Below are 24,258 nucleotides of genomic sequence, written 5' to 3' on the forward strand. Positions count from 1 at the left end.
TATAATAAAACTAATAAGGGCGCTTTCTCTGCTCCTTGCATCAATCAGCATTATGTTCTGGGCATTTTAAGACTGTCGCAAATGTATACTGTTTATATAGTGAACGCATTAGTCTCTATAACATTAAAAGGGGTGGTCTCATTCAGGACACGGCTCCTGGGGTCATCAACTCCTGGCACATGGCTGATTTTCCCGGGGAAGCCGGGGGGTCGGCCAACCATTTTGCCTGCATCGGCTACTGACGGGGTAAGGGAGTATTATTACAAGGGAGCCATTCAGATGAATGTATTGTATTTCAAAGATGGCTGGAATCCACCAGAATGATTAGTCCTACAGAAAGGAAGACATGGTGGAGCCCACCTTATCTATATACAGAGGTGATATCATTACAGGCAGGATTAGAATAATAGATAAGCAGATAACTGCAGTAAAGTGATCTGTACAAACCAAGAAGTGGCGCCTATTATTAGGGTTAATGGCCTGTGTGATAACTGCAGGATTTAATGTTTTTTTGTTTAAATATAGATAATGACATGGAGAATTAAAAATAACAACAAAAATATGTTAACATAAATACGCTATTCAAACAATATGTCATTTTTGGATGACATATTTCCTTTAAGGGGGGTTTCGAACAAGAGATCCACCTTAAATGATGTCCATATGCCCTAACAGGATATATGAACAGGTTTGTCTTCATGAGATCCCCTATATAGGGGTTGTTTGAGTTCCAGTGTTTTGGGGGAAAACTGCAGGGAAGCAGTTATAATAATAATAAAAAATCCTTAGCCTCACCTTCCAAAGTCTCCTCCAGTACCACTGCGCTGTCCTCACCACCTGACTGCAGCCATGATGTCATGTTTTGGCTGCGGTGGTGATGTCCTGTATACTACACGTGGACTCAACGGTCTTGTGCTGTACACTACTGAGGCCAGTAATTGGCTGCAGCGGTATATGGAACATCACCACTGCAGCCAAAACATTACATCACTGCCCAGCTAATAGGATAGAGCAGCATCTCTGAATCAGAGGGACCTCAGGAAGGTGAGTTTAAGGTTATTTTATGTATTTACCCACCTCCCCGCTGTCCCTAATAAACTTTGACAATCCCTTTAAGCAGCTCCTACCTATAGAAGAAAGCCTGTTATATGCTTTATCAACTTACTGCACTCTTTGGTTTAGTCGGAGCTGAAAAATACCTTTTATTTATTAAAAATTTGGCAAATCTCCAGGTCCAGACGGCCTTACCAATAGATATTACTAAATATTTAATAGACTTCACAGAAAGGACATAAACCCGTCCAAGGGTACTATTGTAAACAGTGGTGAATAATTCAGGAAATCACTGAAAACCACTAGTTTAAAACATAACCTTTAATTTATTATTTAATACCAATGACCCAAATAGATATGCAATAAAGAGGGAAAAAATAAAAAAATAAAGTAAAGAATATATTCCGATCTGATATGGTTGTAGGCGGGTATAGTGGACATACCATTTGTATAGGGTGTGGGACAGTATCCCTATTAATGTTCCTATCTCTGGAGCCCTGCCTACAAATGGAATGGCCGCCCCGATAGGGACAATTCTGTGTCTCGTGCCTCCTGGATTCCCTAGGATGGCCCTGGCAAAGGGATGTATTCCAACAGTGTGGAATAGTGGCCTAAATATATCTTCCTAGACTGCTATAAGTTACCAAAAATAATAACAAATAATAATTGTGCCCAAATTAAAGTGACATAATCCACCAAATAATATACAGCAAAAAAATTAATAAAATAATAATAAATTAATCTAGAGAAATACATAGCAATAATAAAATAGCGATGTGTCCTTAAACAGTTAGAACGCGTTTCACATAGTTAATTTAAGGCTCCTCAGGGGACACTCCAACAAAGAAAACACCTGTCACCTCAAATATTGTCAAAAAACATAGAATAATTGCAGATACTAGGAGCACAATACTCGTTATCCAGATGCTTTTCATCTGCGGACACTTCTGCCAGCCCCTCCACTCCCCGTGGGACCTACAATGCATCTGACTCGGGCTGATCCTTATCAGTGATGGGCACGCAAGTATAATACAAACCAGGGTGTGCTTTGCACCACGTGTTTATGCCCATAGTGCACCGACATGGTTTATACTGATTCTATGCTATTTTTATTTACTGCAAAACAGAATATATCGGCAGTGTTTTCATTGATTATTATTATTATTATTATTATTATGTTTAATCCACCTGGGTGCACATACGAGTAGGGGAATGTACCTATGAGAGTAATGCTATCATCATAGGTACTGGAGGAGATATTTACATAATGGGTATGTTTGTTGTATCTGCTGCCATCCCAGTACAGATCACAAACTGAACCTTGATTGATATATCGGTTATCTGTCTGTCCGAGTATTGTGCTGCTAGTATCTGCAATTATTCTGTCTATGTTTTTTGACAATCTTTGAGGTGACAGGCGTTTTCTTTGTTGGAGTGTCTCCTGAGGAGCCTTAAATTAATTTGGCGAAACGCGTTGGGTCTGTTTAAGGACACATCGCAATTTCATTATTGCTATGCATTTCTCTAGATTAATTATAATTATTATTTTTTGCTGTATATTATTTGGTCGATTACGTCACTTTAATTGGGGCACAATTATTATTTGTTATTATTTTTGGTAACTTATAGCAGTCTAGGAAGATATATTTAGGCCACTATTCCACACTGTTGGGATACATCCCTAGGGAATCCAGGAGGCACGAGACACGGGATCGCTCCTATCGGGGCGGCCATTCCGTTTGTAGGCAGGGCTCCAGAGATAGGGACATTAATAAGGATACTGTCCCACACCCTATACAAATGGTATGTCCACTATACCAGCCTACAACCATATCAGGTCGGAATATATTCTTTGCTTTATTTTTTGTTTAGTTTTTTCCTCTTTATTGCATATCTATTTGGGTCACTGGTAAATATTTAATAACCACTAATTAACGACTTCCTTAGTGAGAAATTGACGTACTAAATGTACTAAATATTAAGTGCCTGAATAAAGTACGTTAAGAACATTTTATTGAATAACAATAAAAAATTGGTTCTCCACCAAATATAACAATCAGGCTGGTGGTGAGAGTCGGAGTATAGAAAATGTATGTATATACTATCTCCTCAACTTCCCTCCGCCATAAAACTTCTTCCTTTTATTATGTGGGAGCTACCTAAAGCCCACAAGGGTAGTGGGGTGACTAGGTCCAAACCAGATAATGTCTGGTCTATCCTTCTAACCTTCTATCCCCAGTATATCTCCTGGAGTGAAGGATTAGACCCCTGGTATTATTTAGATGGACCAACCACTGGGTCACCACAGCTCTGCACTGATAATGATCTATAAGAACTGAACATAGGAATCTGCATTTATTTGCTCGACGCGTTTCCCTGCCGATATTAAACGGTATTTCTTCAGGAGCATACAGCAACCAAACACAGAAGGTGTTGTTCAGACATATGGTTACATCACTCTGATGGTGAGTGTGTAGTGATAGAAACATATACCATGCCCGCCTGTCTGATATTGTGCAAGCAGCATTGATAAATCTAGTATAGCGAACGCTGCACGCCTCTGATGGCGTGCGTGCAGCAGAGTAACTATGAGACCTGTAGCACTGGTGACTCCCGCATTGTTTAAATGGAGAACACTCCACCCACGGACTTGCCAAGCCTCCAAGATAGGAGCCAATGAGGTACGAGTATCGTAACTTCCGCACCTCCTCCTGTCATTCTTCCTTTTCTATCGGCGTCAGGGAAAGTATTTGATACTGTGATATTTACTTACTTGGGTTACGGTAAGTGCTGGGGGACAATGAACCCATTCAGATATAAACTTTGCCTAGTGTCAGTCTGTACTCCACTCACATCCATCTATCCCCGAATAAAGAGATGTGGGAATGAAGTGCCGTCTGACATTTAATGTATTGCAACAATGAAACAATATCTAGGGAGCAGAGGCCCTCGGTATTCTAAACCTATATCCACTGGCATATAGATACAATGTACAGTAAGATGTAAAAAAATACATATAAATATTTGCAGAAGAATTAACACCTAATTTAGAAATAATATTTCATCTAGCCGCAAAAATAAAATCCTTCCCACAAGAAAGGCTGACAGCTCTTTTGTTTAGTTAAAGCCACTCCTTTCTCCTGGGCGCTATGGTATTGTCACGGATGTAATAGTGGAGAACACCAAAAGACAATCAAGAAGGAAGGGGAAAGACACTAGGCCTCACCACTAGGGAAGGAAAAGGGTCACCACCTATAAAACCCTGCTCCTGGCCCTAACTCCTATCCGTATAGGCACCTCTCGATGGTAGAGATACCCATACATGGGAACCTAGAAAACCCTGGTGACCCTCAGATGCCCTAAAGATAATGACAGGGCAGACACCACCCGTTCCTTCCCTAGTGAAGGAACTAGTGTCTCACTGAGGCCTAGTAAACAACCAGGGGGGAATACAAAACACAACAAGCGGAACACTTAACTTAACTTCAGAGGATAAAGTATGAACAGGACTTCAACACAAACCACACTCCAGCTCTTCCAAGACCAAATGAAGCTATCCCAAGCAAGGAGTGATGGGAAAAGTCAGACTAAATAGGGGCGAAGTAAAGGTCACATGATCCACACCTGAACAGGAGGTGTAGACATACCAGCAACACACAGACAAAGTGAAACCAAAAGAGGCTGTCAGATCACTAATGCGTAGATAATCTTTCAGACCTTCTGAGACCTGTCACAGATGTGACAGGTATCTTCACAGTGCCACTCTAAGCCTTCTTAAAGGGGTTATCCAGAAAAAGAAATTTAGGACTTATCCTCAGGATAGGTCACCAGTGTCAGATCTGTGCGGGTGCGATACCTGGGACCCCTGTCAATCAGCTGTTAGAAGAGTCCTTGAGCTTCGCAGCTTCTTCCTAGGCCAATGACATCACTGTACTTTGGTCACATGGCCTAGTCAATAGGGGCTGAGCTGCAATACCAAGTACTGCCACAATACGATGTATGGCGCTGTCCTTGGAAAGCTGCATTGCTCGACAGAGCTTCGGTGAGCGCAGCGGCTCCCTAAAAATTGCTGATCTGCGGGGGTGCCGGGCCTTGGACCCCTGCTGATGTGATAATGATGAGCTATGGTGAGATTAAGTCATCACTACCCCTTTAATCTCCTTACTCACTGCGAGCTCTTGTCCTTGGGTTTATATTGGACTCCTTACAAGGAGAGCTCACAATAAATACAGCATTCAGCATATGGATTGTAATCAATGAAATCTCTAGACACTAGCTAATAAAATCCCTCTATATATGGCCAAGACCAAAGGAATCAGTTTTGCGTATGTCCAGCCAGTGAATGTTGGCAGTGTAAGGCTGACTGACCTTCTGCCAAGGGTTGTGGGCGACATTCAGGGTGAGAAGGTGCGCTGCGTGTCTGCACAAGACATTTAGTTCATCCATCGTCTTGGTCAATTGGTTCCAACTCAGGTCTAAGTGCTTCAGTTTCCTCATGCCTTTAAAACCTTCCAGACTGATCACACGGTTATGGCTGGCATCCAGATATTCCAAATTGGGCTGCAATGAACAGACAGAATAATGTTTTCTTTAGCAGCATACAGACACAATTACAACTAATATCACAGCGGAACAGCCCCTGCACCTTGCCAAAAGCTTCTGGATGGCGATGAGGACAATCTGGTCTGCAAATCACTTTATTATTCGACTGTGAATTTATGGGAATTATTAAATACAATACAAACATGCATTTTTTCACTTTGTGTGTTTTTTTCTAGTCCACAGCATGGTGTGGCTATGGCGTTTTTTGCTCATTTGCCGCTGTTTTTTGTGCCATACACCACAGTTTTTTTTACCCGTTCTTCAAAAGACGCATGTGTCAATGTGTGTTGCGTTTTTTTGTTTTTACTTTTTTCCAATGGCTTTTTTTGTATAGCGATCTACAGAGGAAGTGACATCAGAGGGGGTTACACACTTCCCTTTTCAAAAATATGCATGGCTTGGCTAGTACAAAAGCACTACAAAAACACAAACAACACTTGTAAAATAAATACATAAAAAAAAAACTATAAAAAGTGGAGGAAAAACGTAATAATTTTTTTTATCTGGCTGTTTTTGGACTGAAAAAAAGCCAAAGCAAATTTATATGTAAAGGAAGTTTGAGAGTACATTCACACAACAATGAAAAACGGGAGTGTGACATAAATTTTTAGAACTATTGCAGTTCGGGTTATTGACGGCTATTTTTTTTAACGGCCAGTTAATAGTGGCCGTCAACATGTCCTATTTTTGGCCAGATGGACCCCATCGATATCAATGGCCCAGTTGTGTAATCGTCTAAGGGCCGTTAAAAATTGGTACATTAGCGGTGCAGAAAGCAGGGAGTTAAAAACACAAAAAATACCTTGCCCCAGGCAGTCCAGGAATCATTCATTCCGCACTGTAGGCAGCAGGACTTGCACTCCCAGCATTGTGAATTCATATAATCACGCTGGATAACTGAGTTTTTTATTATTTTGCCGCCCCTATCGTTGGTCGGGGAAGGGGATGTGGGGTCTCGGGGCATTATATACATGGAGACATTTTATATCAAGGCTGCACTATGGGGCAATTTATATACCAGGCGCATTATGGGGGTATTATATCTACAGAGGGCATCCGGGGGGCATTATATATACTGGGGCCACTATGGAGGCCATTACAGACACTGGAGGAAACACAGGGGGGACCATTATAGAGCAAGAAAGGCATAGGAGAAAGGCGAGAATGCGAGGAATATAAAAACGAAGAGGATGAAAGTGGTGGCTCTCACACCAGAGAAAGAAAGACATCCAAATGCAATAGTATATCTTGGAGGAGGATGGCTTCCTAGCTATTATCATCGTTCGGATCACCAGACCTGAAAACCCATGATTCCTTAAGATGGTGGTTTCGACCACACCACGCAGTCAAACGAAGTGTGTCTGAATGCGGGTGGAAGATTGGACCTTGTGAGAGAAGATCCTCTCTGGGAGGTAGTGGCCATGGGACGTCCACCAGCAGAGCTACCATTTCGGCGTACCACGACCGCCCGGGCCAATCCGGAGCAATGACGATTGCTGGGACGCCTTCTGCTTTAAACTTCTTGAGGATCCTGGAGAGCAGAATGCATATAGGACGGGAGGGGTACCACTTAGGGCAGAGCCTGCCCGTTTGTAGAGCTGAGGGTCAAAGAAGCAGGCCAGAACACATGTGTCTTCATCCAAGAGCCGGGAGGAAGAGGAGCCAGAACAGAGGGGGTCCAAGTGGCTGGAGAAAAAGACCAAGGCCAAAACCAATCCAGGAGGGAGGCCTTGGTGAGCTGGCCGGTGGCTGGAACTGTGCCAGGCCCTCCCCAGCTGAGCCGGAGGCTGCCACAAGCTTGGACAGGAGACGGTATTATGCCCATACTCCTGATCCCTGAAGTCCAGCCTTGTTTCCAGCAGAGTCCTTCAGCCTCCCAAGTTGCTTCATTTGGAAGGGAAGGAATAGTGCTCGAGGTAGTGAACACCTGAGGCTGGCGGGGGCGGTGGAGGATTTGGTGGTCCTCCACACCACCTTTTCTTTTGTTCTGTCTACTGGTGATGTTAGGGGGCATCCCGCTGTGCTGCCTGGTGGGTAACCAGGAGGATCATTCTACCGTGGGCCCAAGTGCGTAAAAAGAACAAGACCTTGATTTACTTTTTGACTTCCCAGTGTCAGCATTTCAAGGGATGGATTAGTTTCCAGGTGCCGGATATGACTGGGCAGATATTGCAGCATTGGTTGGGTAGTCGGGACCTCATGGGTATTCTGGAAGGGTCAGGTATGCATGCTGAGAGGGGAAAACTTCCTCTTATCGAACTCATGAAAAAGATTTGGGCAAGGGTGAAGCAACTGAGAGGTGTAGGTGGAATCAGTGAGCTCTCCCCTATTAGAAATAATCACCTATTGCCTGAATTCTTTAACATGTCTGGACTTGGAAGTTGGGAAACTCAGAGAGTGATGAGAATTGGCCAATTAATTGAGGGCAAGATATGTAAGTCGTTTCAGATCCTGCAGCAGGAATTTAATATCCCTAAGGGATGGTTTTATAAATATCTTCAGGTGAGGCATGCTCTTGAGGTCACGCTGCGGAAAGGATGTGTGATAGCCCAAATGGAGGTAGTTCATAAGCTTGTCCTTCTGACAGGGGGGGGGGGGGGGGAAGAGGGCTGATATCGCAGGTATACGCTCTTTTACTTGGTACATTTTTAGAGGGGTTTCCGCTCTCAAGAATGAAGAAATGGGAGGCTGACTTGGGAGATATGTCTAAGGATGAGTGGGAGGATATACTGGAAGGTGTCCCCAGGGTGTCCTTGAGTGAACAGGGTAAATTGTCCCAATTATTTATCATACATAGAGTATACAAAACACCGGTATTCCTAAAAAAAGTTGGAGTAAGACCTGATGACAGATGTCCGAAATGTATGGAAGATGGTGCGGATTTGCTGCATATGTTGTGGTCTTGTCCAGTAATTGGGAAATATTGGGATGATGTAAGGAATATGATTAATAGTAAAATGACGTTGAAAATTCAAAATGACCCTAAGGTGTGCGTATTGGGTTATGTGTCTGAGATTGGAGGGAATGAATCTGTCAAGGTGGCAGTGGGAAGGTTGTTGTATGTGGCCAGGAAGCTGGTGGCTATGAGATGGATCCAGGGGAGTCCGCCTACATTGGATGAGTTTGAGAGGAAGGTGCATGATATGTTGATATTGGAGAAAGGGGTGTTTGTGAAAAGAGGGTGTCCTCAGAAGTTTGACAAACTGTGGAGTGATTGGTTATCTCATACTCATGTGGTTATATAGGCTCAGATAGATACAAGACTAGTTTACAGGGCGGGGGTGGGTGTTGGGATGGGGGGGGGGGTGGGGGGATGGGAGGGTCTAGACATTTATAATTCCTGGTTTCTATTGTTTCCGTATGAGTATATATTCCATGCAGATACTTGATTTATAAGTGTGTTGGTACTGATATGATACTGATGTACACTGATTCCATAATGTGGATAAAGTAAGAAAAGACATTGTATTGATCTGTAAACTTCTGTCTTTAGTGGTTTAATAAAAACGATTTGATTTAAAAAAAAAGAACAAGACCTGAAGACCAGACGTCTGCTTCCTACGGACATTAAACTAAAACTGATGAGGTCAGTGTCCGCAGGATGGGTATAACTAGTGGAATGAGTTACCAATTTTTGTCGCCTCCTAGTGGCAGAAACTATACCCAAGGTTTTTGATGTGTCCCACAATAGGAATAATATTTACCGAGGGTACTGCAGGGATTAGGTCTTAAAAAAAAATATTTAAAACTCAACTGGATGTACAAATGGATGCAAAATAGCCATGAAAAACTGACAATGTATCCGTTTTTAATGGCCTTTTCCACTGTCATGCGAATAAACCCTTACATACCAAATAAATCTTACCAAGCACGAGACATCTTCTAGACTGGTGAACTCGTTGAAACTTATGATAAGCTTCTGAAGCCCATTAAGCTTTGAAATTTCCTTTAGTTTGCTTAAACTGTTGCCGTGTAAGTTTAGGATCTGTGTAAAATAAAAATGTAATGAGTTATTGTGACAACTCCCAATGATATAGAATTCTTGCAAAGTATTATGAAAATATTTCTTTGTTCTTATTATGTTAAGGTACGTTCACAGGTGCGTTTCTAAGTCGGGCTTCCAGTGGCCTGTACCGTCAAAAATTCCAGCTGTCGGACGGAGAAAAGCCGCTTTATGCAGGAAAGGGGACAGATAACCGCTTGATCCCATTATAGTCAGTAGGGATCCGGAGGGGAATTGTAGAATCTGGCAATGCTGGATCCAGTAAACTGTGGTAGGGAACAGTCTGCCGGATTAGGTTACCAGAGATGTGAACGAGCCCCAAGTAAGAAATAATGAAATCTTATGTGTCCTTCCAACTCTTTTCTTGAATGAATTTACTTAGATAAAAAAGTATTAAAAGGGCATTTTTTTCACTATTCACGGACAGCTACGAACAGCTTTGCACTGAAGTTTAGTTTTGTTTAAAAAACAAAAAAAAGTTGGATATGACTGAGGAACTTAGATATCAATACTTTGCGTCTCTAATTAATTACTCGTCACTGCCTTTTGAAACACTAAAAGTAAAAATAACAAATACTTTATTCAAATACAATGTTAAAAAGGGGGGGAAGAGACGGAACCCCCCCCCCGTTTTGACGGGTATTGTAGGCAGAGAACAGGTGGGGATAGCAACACGTTCCCCCAAGACAGACGTGTTCCTGAGGGGGTGGGGATGTATGTATGTCTCTCACCTATTGGTATTGCTTTTATCACGGGTGCTCCTGGTGTCGGTGCCTGATGCGGTGCTAAAGTAAATTAAATGGAGGCGGGGTGGAATGGTAATGAATGCCAGTCAGATATATAGGCAATCCTATGGGTGTCTTTGTAGTTAAAGGCACATTAGTCTAAGTGCACCGTTCCCCATCCAAGTGACTGCTTTTATCCAGATCACTGGAGGTGTGGTGCCACAGCTAGTGGGGGATCCTATGTAGTAGTTCTACGTATCCTTAATTGTGCTGAGAACAATCATGCGGCTGTAATAAAGGAAGCCTAAGGGCTCTTTCGCACGAGCAGATCCAGTGCATGAAAGATTGCCAAGCCCCTTCCGGACAGCAGAGACACGGAGCATTAACATGATTGATAATGCTCTGTGCCTCTCTGTGACCTTTTTACTACAAAATCACGGTGACAACTTTATCTCACTGTGATTTTGTAGTAAAAAGATACAGAGAGGCACGGAGCATTATCAGTCATGTTAATGCTCCGTGTCTCTGCTGTCCGGAAGGGGTTTGGCACTCTTTCACGCAGCAGATTACCCGCACGGCATCCGCTCGTGTGAAAGAGCTCTAAGCCTCCAGTGTACAATCAAGGAGATCTCTTCAGCTACTATGTCTGAGAAGGAGTTCTACAAAAATTCTGAATTCAGCCCACCCGTTCACAAACACGCAATCAGTGTTGGACATCAGTCCACATCCAGCAGTCCTCATTCACACATTGCTATCAGCCATCCCCATTTCATTGCTGGGCTCACTAAGGCTACTTTCACACCAGCGTTTTTTGCTGGATCCGGCAGGGTTCAGCAAAAACGCTTCCGTTACTGATAATACAACCGTCTGCATCCGTTATGAACGGATCCGGTTGTATTATCTTTAACATGGCCAAGACGGATTCGTCATTAACTCCATTGAAAGTCAATGGAGGACGGATCAGTTTTCTATTGTGTCAGAGTTAAACGGATCTGGCCCCATTGACTTGCATTGTGGGTCATGACGAATCCGTCTTGCTCCGCATCCCTTGCTGCGGTTTGCTCTCCGGTATGGGAATGCAACCAAACGGAATGGAATGCATTTTGGAGCATTCCGTTCTGTTCATTTATGTTTTGTCCCCATTACCAATGAATGGGGAGAAAACGGAAAAGTTTTTTCCGGTATTGAGACCCTATGACGGATCTCAATACCGGAAAATAGAAACGCTAGTGTGAAAGTAGCCTAATGTTGTCAATACGCTAATGCTGTCCTGCTACTGACTGGACCTGAGTTTATATGCTCAATGTGTTTCTTCACACTTGTGGGACATCAGGAGCAAACGCAGAGAGCGTGAGCAGTGATCTGAGTGCCGACCACCGGTAGCGTGGTAAGGCACAATTTACAAGCGGCGAGGACGCCAACCACTGGTGTGGAATGGCAGCGTGGCCTTTTTTAACATTGTATTTGAATAAAGTATTACTTTTAGCGTTTCAAAGGGCAGGGACGATTAATCTGTATATGAAGGAGATGGGATCTGCACACCCTTATTAGTTTTGGGTGCTCGTAGACGACAACGTGTCAGTCCGTATCAATTAACGAATAATCTGGATATGGCACCATAACTGTTGCGAAATCCACATTCACATCCACCAATCAACAGCTTCCTATATATTTCAGTGCAGTAGAATTCCGGAGAAACAGACCTCACATCCAACATGTATTACCCCCACATCAGAAATGTCTGAAACTAGGTACAGGTTGCAAACTGAACATTAGGCTGTCTCAAAATGAATTAAGGAATGAAGTTTGCAGCCTAAAACGTACAACATACAGTATTTCGGTCCATGGCCTTTAAATAAAAAATTAAGCAACTTTGCAAATAGCCTCCTTTAAAAATCTCCCACCATTATGTGTCTACAGCTCCGATACAGACCTATGTTTCTCCATGGTAAAAAACTCCAAACAACCCATGTGCAGTCTGATCCTCAGTCCTAATAATTGGCCCATGTAGAAAAGTACAGATGGAAGAGAGGATGACGGGGGCATCAGACTAAAGAGGGGTGAAACACAAAGGTCTGCATAGGAGCTGTGAACACACAATGCTACGAGATTTAGAATTTAGACTATTTACAAAGTGACTTAGGGGGTCATTTACTATGCTGAGATATGCCTATTCGCCTCGCTCACGCAAGGTCTAAAATTGTATGGTGTGGGCATGGTGTGGGTGGGGACGGGACGGCAGGGGAAGCTGTCTTACATTTAGAACTGGCTCTGGATGCGGCAAAGTTATGGAGCGGCCTGCGCCTCTTCATAACTTCACTGGGGCTTTATTAAGACCGGCGTCTAAAACGCTGGTTTTAATAAATGTGTCCCTAAATTTGTCATTCTACTTGCATTCAAAGTAAAAAAAATATATATAAAGGTTGCACAGTAAAGCTTACACTAAACTGAAAACCGAGGAGATGCCCACCTGTCAGGACCTTGGCTTTACCCATTGCTGTCAATGTATCAGCAAACTCCCTCTAAATCACAGCTTGGATCTGGCGATTGTAATAGAAGTTCTGGCACAAGAATGTAAGAATTGTCATCGGGGCCAAAACTAGCCCTAGGTAGTCTGGAACATACACAACTCACACATCCTGAATCAGAAGTTATCTATTTAAAACAAATCCCATTTATAAAGTACACCAAAGGGGCATTTATAAGCTCCTCATGGTAGGTCTCCTTTAATATCCAGACAGCTGAGGTTTGCAATACTTACTGTAATTTGGCTGTACATATTGGCTTTGGCAATGGAAAGAATGGTCCCTTCGTCCAGAGTAATTATTTTTGGCCTGGGTTTAATAATTGGTGCCATGGAAAAAACATTTTCGTCCAATTTAATTTCATCTGAGTATTCTGCAGCTGCAATACTGGAAAGACTATAAGTCATGTCAGACATTCCCTACCAAAATAAAAAGCATAAAATTATTAAATAATTAGTTATTAAATGTTTAAGATAATAGCTCTGGATATTTCATGAAGTACAGGATAAACATATCACAAATATATTGCAAGTTTGAAATGAGCGACTCTTAAAGGGGTTGACTCATAAAAAAAACTAAATTCCCCTCCAGGCAGAAATAGTCATAAAATAAAAAAACATGTCCTGTCGCCCCAATCCTGAGTAGCTCCTAGTTTTCATAAACCGAGTATCACAGCCTGCTCAGCTATTCCTGCCATCCAGGCCACCTCTGGCCCGCAAATGATGGGCATTCTAAGGTTTCTTTCACACTTGCGTTGTTGTTTTTGGATATTGAGATCTGGCAGAAGATACTAATATCGGAAAAAAAAAATTGTTTCAATTTAGCTCCCATGCATTCTGAATGGAAAGAGATCCGTTCAGGATGCATCAGGATGTCTTCCGTTCCAGCCGCATTCTGTTTTGTGACCGGACACAAAACCTCTGAAAGCTGCAGTTTTGTGACCGGTCACAAAAAAATCTGATCTGACACTAAAAGCAATGTAAGGCCTCATGCACACGACCGTTGTGTGCATCCGTGGCCGTTGTGCCGTTTTCCGTTTTTTTTTACGGACCCATTGACTTTCAATGGGTCCGTGGAAAAATCGGAAAATGCACCGTTTTGCAGCCGAGGCCGTGATCCGTGTATCCTGTCCGTCAAAAAAATATGACCTGTCCTATTTTTTTGACGGACAACGGTTCACGGACCCATTCAAGTCAATGGGTCCGTGAAAGAACACGGATGCACACAAGATTGGCATCCGTGTCCGTGATCCGTGGCCGTAGGTTGCTTTCATACAGACGGATCCGAAGATCCGTCTGCATAAAAGCTTTTTCTGATCTAAGTTTTCACTTTGTGAAAACTCATTTCCGACAGTATATTCTAACACAGAAGCGTTCCCATGGTGATGGGGACGCTTCTAGTTAGAATACACTGCAAACTTTGTACAAGACTGCCCCCTGCTGCCTGGCAGCACCCGATCTCTTACAGGGGGATATGATAGCACAATTAACCCCTTCAGGTGCGGCACCTAAAGGGGTTAATTGTACTATCATATTCCCCTGTAAGAGATCAGGGCTGCCAGGCAGCAGGGGGCAGACCACCCCCCCTCCCCAGTTTGAATATCGTTGGTGGCACAGTGTGCCCCCACCATCGCCCCCCCTCCCTCCCTCTATTGTATTAAATCGTTGGTGGCACAGTGTGCCAACCACCATCGGCCCCCCTCCCTCCCTCTATTGTATTAAATCGTTGGTGGCACAGTGTGCCAACCACCATCGCCCCCCCCCCCTCCCTCTATAGCAGTAACATTGGTGGCAGTGTGCGGTCTCAACAGTAGAAGATTCATACTTACCTGCTTGCTGCTGCGATGTCTGTGAACGGCCGGGAGCTCCTCCTACTGGTAAGTGACAGTTCTTTAGCAATGCGCCGCACAGACCTTTCACTTACCAGTAGGAGGAGCTCCCGGCCGGACACAGACATCGCAGCAGCAAGCAGGTAAGTATGAATCTTCTACTGTTGAGACCGCACACTGCCACCAATGTTACTGCTATAGAGGGAGGGGGGGGGGCGATGGTGGTTGGCACACTGTGCCACCAACGATTTAATACAATAGAGGGAGGGAGGGGGGCCGATGGTGGTTGGCACACTGTGCCACCAACAATTTAATACAATAGAGGGAGGGAGGGGGGCCGATGGTGGTTGGCACACTGTGCCACCAACGATTTAATACAATAGAGGGAGGGAGGGGGGCTGATGGTGGTTGGCACACTGTGCCACCAACGATTTAATACACTAGAGGGAGGGGGGGGGGGCGATGGTGGGGGCACACTGTGCCACCAACGATATTCAAACTGGGGAGGGGGGGGGCTGCCCCCTGCTGCCTGGCAGCCCTGATCTCTTACAGGGGAATATGATAGTACAATTAACCCCTTTAGGTGCCGCACCTAAAGGGGTTAATTGTGCTATCATATCCCCCAGTAAGAGATCGGGTGCTGCCAGGCAGCAGGGGGCAGTCTTGTACAAAGTTTGTAGAGTATTCTAACCTGAAGCGTCCCCATCACTTTTGCGGACCGTGAAAAAAAACTGTCGTGTGCATGAGGCCTAAGTCAATGGTGACGGATCCGTTTTTTTAAGAACCTAAAAAAAATCATCAGTCACCCATTGACTTTCAATGTATTTAGTTTATTTCACACAACTGCATACTAACGGAATGGATGCATCCTGAAGTGCAAAATCAAAACGGATTCGTTTAATTCCAGTATTGAGATCCTCTGCCGTCTTATGCACACGGCTGTAAGTGTTTTGTGGTCCGAGAATCACAAATCTGCAAAACACAGATCCTGGCCGTGTGCATGCTGCCATTTTCTTTTTCACTTCAATAGAAATGTCCTATTCTTGTCTGCAAAGCGAACAGGAATAGGACATGCTCTACTTTTTTGGCGGGGCCACTGAATGGACGTGCGGATGTGGACAGCACATGGTGTACTGTCCGCACATTTTGCGGCCGCATTAAAATGAATGGCTCCGCAGCCGATACACAAATAATGTGGATTGGGTGTGGACCAAACGTACGATTGTGTGCATGAGCTCTTACTCTTTTCCTGCCGCCAAAATTAGAAGCTTTAAATGACTTTTTTTCTATATTTTGTATTTACCCAAGGTGCAAAGAGTCTGTAGTACCTGAGTAATATATTCATACTCCACAATGTATTCTGGAAGGACAAAATCCGTGTCCAACAAAAACCACTCACAGCGGCGGAGGCTGCAGCCACAGCTCTCATGTTCCTTGGAGGGACAAACTTCTGAAAAAGTCAAAAAAAACAAGTTATGCATTGAATATATAATGCAGCTGACAAGTTCTTGGAAAAATTAAATGGGCTCTGCACTGTGAATATCTAGATGAAAATTGCTGCATGTAAAAGCCATTTCACGTAGAACGATGCTGCTTGGAAGAAGACTTGTTCCTGTAATCAGCCGGCAAATGAGCAAAAACTCTCGTTATCATACATTGTATTTTTTAGGTGAGCCTAATGGGTCATTCACAAGACCGGAATTTTGTTGTGATCTGCAAAACACGGATACTGACTGTGCACACTCCGCATCCATACGGCCACAACGCAAAAGATAGGACATGCCCTATATATCGCTGCAACATGCTGACCATGGACCCATTGAAGTCAAAGGATCGACACCATGATGCGGCGTGCACAGTATCTATGTTTTGCGGATCTGCTTTTTGCGGACTGCAAAGCACTTATGAACCCTTGTGATGATCGTGTGTCAGCATCACAGCCCCTAAAGTAAACAGGATAAGTGCTGCTGACAATATGCAAATTGGACTATGGCTATGGGGATGAACGACCGTACTAATAGTACGATTAAGACCATTGATGGTTCCTTCATTTTTAATGTATTAAACAAGTGCCGATCTACAGTATATTATCATTCTGTGCTACAGACAGATTATTTTTATTATGCTTATGCCTTAAAGGGGTTTCCAGTCCATTTAGAATGATGGCCTATCCTCAGGTTAGGCCATCAATATCTGATTCGCAAGGTCCAACATACTGCATCCCCGACTATCCGCTGTTCTGCAGTAGCTCAGAAAGAAGCTCTGTCCATTGTGGTGCTGGGGTACTCGGGAACAGCTGATAAATTCATACAGAGCTGTCAATCACTCACTAGGACACACACTGGACTCTTAAAATGGCCATACACCTTCAACCTACATCTGTTTCTTCTGCTTCAACATACACGCGTACATGTGTTCTAAATAGAGAGAGGGGAATAAACCACTACCAGACATCTCCCTTGAGGACAAAAGGATCAAGCATGTTGAAATCCAACATGCCTGACTCTTCTCCCACCCCCCAGGGAATTTTCTAAACTCACCTCTCAGGTGGTGCTCCTTGCCGTCTGTGAAAAATACTGTGGGCCACTATTAAAATAGTTAAAGGGGTTCTCCGGGCTTTTAATATTGATACCCTATCCTCAGGACACCCGGCACCCCCGCCGATCAGCTGTTTGAAGAGGAGGTGAACGCCATGCAAGCTGCCTCCTCTTCACCGTTTACCTTCTCGCCGTCACCTCTGCAGCGGTGAGCAGGTGTAATTACATCCAAGCCGTCCCATTCATTTCAATGGGACGGATCGCTCCTATACAAGTGTATGGGAACGATCCTTCCTATTGAAATGAATGGGTCGGTTAGATGTAATTACATCTGCTCACCGCTGCAGAGGCGACGGCGAGAAGGTAAACGGTAAAGAGCAGGCAGCTTGCACGGCGCGCACCTCCTCTTCAAATAGCTGATCGGCGGGGGTGCTGGGAGTCAGACCCCAGCTGATCTGATATTGACGACCTATCCTGAGGATAGGTCATCAATATTAAAAGCCCGGAGAACCCCTAAGTCGCTAGTAGTCTAAGTCGCTTAAAATTAAAAAAATTTTGATGCAAGGTAATTCTAGAAGTCACAAAGCAAGGTTACTGTTATTACCTCAGGGCTGTAAAGTGTTTTATGCATTTTTATATAATTAATACAGAAGGAACGCACCATCATCTGAAGAACATGGAGTTCTGCTGTTCAACTTCAGCGGTCTGAAGACTGAATTAGCACCAGGATAATTAGCAGGATTAATAGGCACAAATTCTTGTGCCTGAACGCTATGGCCAAGGAACACTTTAGAGATGATAAGTTTACCTGAGGAAACAAAATGAAATACAATGACAAAGTGTTATCATAGAAATATAATGCACTATTTCTTTAAAAGTATTTGAATATACACAAAAGGTGGCGATACGCATAAGATTAAAGTCAACCAGAATGGCAGATTTCAGCCATTCAGGTCGACGGTTTGAAAAACTAGCGCGAACGAGTGTCTCACGGTCGCAGACGGCAGACCCGTCTGCCGAAAATACAATCTGCCGAGTCGGAAGATTTTGTCCGTTCAGCTTAACGTGTGTTTCATCGAGTTTGATGAAAGTGAATATTTTTTTTTTAAAACTGGATGACAATAATATCAGGTTGCTATGCCCCATTTTGGGGGTTTTGTTCCTACAGTAATGACCCTGTACATTAAGTGATGGAGAGAAGCGTCCACTGGGCCTGCTGCTCCTTGATTGGCAGGTCTTCTCCTTAAAGGCTATTGACACCTTTAGGTGGCATTTTGTACATCCTTGTGCTGCCCGAAGTCCGCCCGGCCCCATTCACTATAATGTGGAGCGGTTTAGATCAGGCAGCAGCACGGCAAATATGCCGCTGGATCTACTCCACTCCCCATTATAGCGAATGGGGCTGGGCGGACTTCCAGCAGCACACGGGTGTACACTGTAGTACGCATCCGGCAGGCTGTTCTCCTGCCGGAACAGTGTGCCGGAAAAGATAAACGCCACTGTGAAAGTAGCCTAAAATGCAATCATAAAAAAATTGCCCAGAAGGTGTCCATAGCCCTTAAGCTGGTGATACAAATTGGAATGCTAGCTATCTTTCCCGATCCTCCTCCTATACATATGCATGTATAGGTATGGCAGCTGCTTTCTCACCTCTACCCAGACTCCTCTGGCAGACGTTTATCTCACCACTAATAAAATGATCGGGCAACTGAATCCAACATATCTGATCTCCATCTGCCCTGACATCAGGAGAGATGGAGATCATTGAGGAAAAGTTGGAAGGTCACCATACACATTACATGGTTGGCCGAACCAGCTGAAACCGGTGGGTTTGGCCTACACACATACATGTGTATGGCCAGCTTTAGGGCCTTGTCACACAAGTGACAGACATTCCTGTGCTGTCCAAATGTAGAACACTGATACATTATATTCGAGGGGCCACTTCAGATGTCCAATTTTCCACATGGACCATCGGTCAATGCAAAGAGAACCACAGGATGCATTACTCACATCAGACTCACCCATTCAGTCAATGGGTCTGTGAAAAAAAATGCACAGCAAATCGGACGTCATACAGTATATGTGCGTTTTTCTCACAGACGGCTGCTAAGAGATGTTGAAAAGTAAAATTAGATTTTTTGGGTGAACACTGAAACTAGTTTTTAGGATACACCACGAATGTCAGATAGGTGTGGGACCTGCTCCCATCTCCAGAATGCGGACCCCCCAAGTGTAGAAGAGTCTACTGTGCATGAATTGCGCGCGCTCCATTCTGACGCTATGGGACTGCAAGAAATAGCTGAGCCAGCGCTCAGCTATTTTCGGAACTCCCATAGCAGAGAATAGAGGGTGGCCTCAGATACGTGGCTGCTCTCCTATCACTTTAGGGGGCCCTGTAGTGGAGATAGGATCGGGTCCCCTAGTTGGGACTCACATCTATTTAACACGTGTGGCATATCCTAGTGATAAGTCACAAACGTTGAGATGGGAAGCCCCTTTAAACGTGGTGCATTGTAAATGAATGATCCTGTCGGTATGCCATGCTGCCCAGAGTTACGGCACCATGAATATGGGGACAGCTTCCCTTTCATTTCACTCATACTTGGATTTTATAGCTAACTACAATTGTTATTTTAAGTGTATGCGTGAAACCCTAGCTAGGATTGTAATGTATGAGTGACGTACATTTCATAATGCCAATGACTGTGTGCTTCAGAAGATTAGAAATGACAGCATGAATTTTATTTCCAGGAACTGCTGAAAGTATTATTCTGTCCAAGTTAACGTGTTCATTGAACCAAGTAGTCGTGTCAACCTCAGCTAGTCCCACGATTATTCCCCAAGTGATTACATGGAATCTGATTCATTCGCTGCATTCATTAGTCAGGCAAGTCTCAACACTGGACTCACTATGTCATCTATCATTTCGTGTATCATCGATGTGCTCTTGTAATTAGTTTACCGTGTTTAAAGAGTTCTGGATCATAATGATTTGTCTCTTGGTTTGTTTCTTGCCGCAATTTAGAAGTCTCATAAAATGCCAAACTGTTGGAGAGGAGGACAGCTTCTTCTTGTTCCTGATCATACAACTGTGCAAAATACAACATGACATGGTAAAGATGAAGACAATGGTGAAAGCAATGTATTATGGCTAAGGCAAGAACCAGAGTGGGGCACAGTTCTGCATCTTTTTCATTAATTACATTAATTACGATATAACGGACCCTCATGAAAAGAAAGAAAAAAAAAAAAAAAAGCTCTGCAGGGCCCAGCAGCTTTTCAAGGGGCAGTGAAAGGCAGGGATGTTCAGACTGGCAACTCTCACTGTGAACATTGACCTGAAACCAAAGTTAAAGGGGTTGCCCAACCCCTTTAATGTACCCCCTGCCTGGGCCCCTCATGTAGGTTATACTTACCCCACTCCCCGGCACCCACATCGCTCCTGATGCCTGCACGGCCGCCGCTGCATCTCCCCGTCGCGCAGATCAAAACATCCTGCGACGGGCAGCCAATAGTAGGCTGCAACGGGGACGAGCTTGACAGAGTCTCGTCCCCATTGCGGCCTGCTAATGGTTCCCCTTCCTGTCGCTGGATGTTTTGATCTGCGCAGCGGTGGCCGTGCAGGCATCAGGAACGATGTGGGTGCTGGGGAGTGGGGCAAGTATAACCTACATGAGGGGCCCGGGCATTAGGGGGGACATTATAGGTGTTGGATAACCCCTTTAAGCGCCGTGTACATTCAGGAAATGTCCTGTAAATCTGTTCTCTATCACAGGAGGATCGGATCGTTTTATTGAGAATAACAAGTGAAAATTGGTACATTAACACAAATGTCAACTTCAATTTCAAAGCATAAATGTGTGGTCACATACATTGCAATAAGGTCTTCTTCCGGTACTGGTAAAAATGAAATACATTTTCCCATATGGGACCATAGAAACAACAATATATAGCATCACCTAGTGGTATATAAATATAAAAAACAAAAAAAAAAAACAATGTTATGCATTTTGAGCAGAGTGCATATGAGATGGCAGCGCCGTGATTGGGGAGGAGCACCAAGATCCCCATATCTTCTTGAATTTCTGGGGGCACTTCCTGTTACCATACATTATTCTTTCAAAAGGCAATATCTGATGTACTAACGCTTTCCATTGACCTATGGTCGGCGGCCTGCCATCCAACGAAGTGCTATTGCTTTCCTGGCTAGGAATAGGGTCTCTCTCAGAAATGTACATACATACAAAGTGCGGTTATCACTTTCCACTATTCCCAAAAGACAAATCTTAGGACAACAGGGTATTACCTCTGTGATCAAAGAAGACAGAATATCCACTACCTTTTTCCAAAAGGATTGTACATACCGATATTCCCATATAAGATGCCAGAAATCCGCATTATTTTGAGCGCATCTATGGCATCTAGTGTGATCTATCCTACCCATTTTGTACAACCTGGTGGGTGTTAAGTAGCTCCTGTGGAGTATGACTAGCTGAATCAACCTATTATTAAGAGGGCGATACAGTGGACGCTGCACTCAGAGCCTCCGACCATTCCTCATCAGTAAGTTGTGGCATCCTCTCTTTCTACCTAGTCTCCACTAACAGAGGTTTGGAATGCATTTTAAGATCAAGGAGGTGCGTATATAAAATCGAGATCATACCCTTTGGCCCCTGGGTCTTAAGTATGCCTATCAATGGGTATTTGGAAATGGCTCGTGTGTCCTTATGAAATTGAGATTGTAGGGCATGTCTTAGCTGCAGAAACCTATAGAAATGAGATTGCAGAACCCCTATCTTCTCCTGAAGCTGAGTGAAAGAATATAAAATACCTTTCTCATATAAATCCCTCATAGTGAGTACACCATAGTTTTCCCAGACGATTCTACCTTCACAGTGCATCAAGTGTGGGAACATAGGGTTATCCCATAGTGCAACAGCATCAGGAAGGTCCTGGTATTGTTGAAGCTTTGCAGCCCTCCAAACCTGGTGAGCCAACCTGTGTACGGGCAATATTCGGCCGCCTATAGCCTGTAAGTTTTCTAGAACCGGCCACAAGGTTGAGAGTCTCAGATGGTGCCTCAAGTAGAATTCGGAGTTCGGTATAGGTGTTTGTGTAACCCAAGTAGTCAGAAATCTCAGCTGTCCTGCTAAAAAGTATAAAAACAGATCGGACATAGCCGCTCCACCCTGCAGCCAACACCTCTCTGTAAATTAACCAAAGCCAGCTTCCTCCTTTCTTTTCCCCATACAAATTTTGTAATTGCAGAGTGTAATCATTCAAAAAAAACCTGCCTTGGGTAGGAGGACCATTTTGACAAGGTTCAATCTGCCCATTACGGATAAAGGCAATGTGATCCAAGATTTGAATTTGTCTACAGCGTAAGATCCAATGGGAACAATGTTAAGCTAGTGGGACATTGCTGGGTCTTTGGTAATAATAATACCCAGATATTTAAAATGATCCACCACCACCACAACATTGTGATATACAGGAGGCCAACTCGGAGACCATAAGGGCTGATTTGGACCGAGGATCGGATCTTGACACAAAGTAGAGGAGAAATTTAGAAAATGTTTCCTCCCTTGTGCTGAGCTCCGATCCTCCTTTTTTGTGTGTGTGCCCAGGGTGCTATGGCGGTAACACCCATTTTCCTTCTGCCACAAAAGACATAAGTCTAGAATGCTATGTGTGAGCGGCCGTCTGACAAAGGGGAATACTGTACTGGTTAAAGTGCGACTGGTATTGAGATAGTGGCACTTTAGATAAGATGCCCAAGGGTAGCTAGAATAGTGACACAGTGGTGCCAGGCCGTTCTACCGGCACCACTGATAGAAAGAGCTGCTGATGACATGGACCTATGTTAGAAGCCTTAACCATTGGCTTACAGCAATAATAGGTTCCTCACCTACTTTTCTAACTACCCTTAGGCATCTTGTAGTGCCACCATGTCAGTATTTGCGTATTTTAAAACTCACTTATGTATCGCTGACATATTCCGCAGCGCTTTGCACACATTATCATCACTCCAATGGGGCTCACAATCTAAGTTCCCTATCAGTATGTCTTTGGAGTATGGGAGGAAACCGGAGTACCCGGAGGAAACCCATGTAAACCAAGGGAGAACCTACAAACTCAATGCAGATGTTGTCCTTGGTTGAATTCAAACCTAGGCCCCCAGTGCTGCAGGGACCTGTCTTCTGTCCTGATATTTCCCTTTTAGTAATAAATTGTGTTCTCCACGAAATAACAATTGTGGAACATTGTTTATTAGAGCTCTGCATTGTGTCATTCCTCCATTATTGCACCTCGAAATATATGAATAAATTGACAACTGGGCATTACAAATTCCCTTATTAATAGGGTATGTCCTGACACAGTCATCTCTGATTGGACAGTATCAGAATGTGTAAGGACACGCCCTGAGAATCACGATAAATGTATTCATACATTTCCAGGAATAACAGATGAACAGCATAATGCTATGTTCTAAGAAAAGTAAAACTGTTTTAGATTGTATGGGATTATAACTCATTCTGTTAAAAAAAAAAAAAAAAAGTGTTTCTTTACCTGGGAACTTTTTGTGACTTTAAACCCATCTTCAAGAATTTGAAGGAGATTGTTCTTTTCAGCTGATATGCCGGGGTCCAAAGTATAAAAAAGATATTCTAGCTTTCTCTTGTAGCTTCTGCAAGAAAAGTAAATATGGCAGTATAAATGAGCATTCTAATAGTATTAAAGGATATACACATTTTTGCAACTATTTAAATTGTTTCAATGCATCTGAAAATAAAGAAACTCTGCCAACAGTCTTGATGAAAAATACTTTTTTGTATACAGCTCTTATACAAAGCTGTTTCTCATTGCTTACAAACTATGGCAAATTTCTAGAGCACATTTATCAAACCCATACGCATCAACAAGTCGTACATTTTGTGCATACCCCTACTTTCCCAAAAAAATTCAACTTTTTGGTGGGTTG

At 43.5% G+C, this 24,258-nt stretch overlaps 1 protein-coding gene across 1 annotated transcript in view; it reads right to left on the minus strand.

The window, feature by feature from the left end:
• LRRC9 (leucine rich repeat containing 9) overlaps positions 1–24,258 on the minus strand; it is a 112,822-nt gene that overhangs the window by 49,447 nt on the left and 39,117 nt on the right. The window contains exons 12-18 of the mRNA XM_044272390.1: positions 23,847–23,964; positions 20,239–20,365; positions 17,935–18,081; positions 16,065–16,186; positions 13,145–13,327; positions 9,521–9,640; positions 5,422–5,613 (exon numbers count right to left, since the gene is read on the minus strand). Coding sequence (XP_044128325.1) covers positions 5,422–5,613; positions 9,521–9,640; positions 13,145–13,327; positions 16,065–16,186; positions 17,935–18,081; positions 20,239–20,365; positions 23,847–23,964 — 1,009 coding nt within the window. The remainder of the gene's footprint in view (positions 1–5,421; positions 5,614–9,520; positions 9,641–13,144; positions 13,328–16,064; positions 16,187–17,934; positions 18,082–20,238; positions 20,366–23,846; positions 23,965–24,258) is intronic.

The sequence above is a fragment of the Bufo gargarizans genome, chromosome 11, assembly GCF_014858855.1.
Source record: "Bufo gargarizans isolate SCDJY-AF-19 chromosome 11, ASM1485885v1, whole genome shotgun sequence".
In the NCBI taxonomy this organism is placed as follows: Eukaryota; Metazoa; Chordata; class Amphibia; order Anura; family Bufonidae; genus Bufo; species Bufo gargarizans.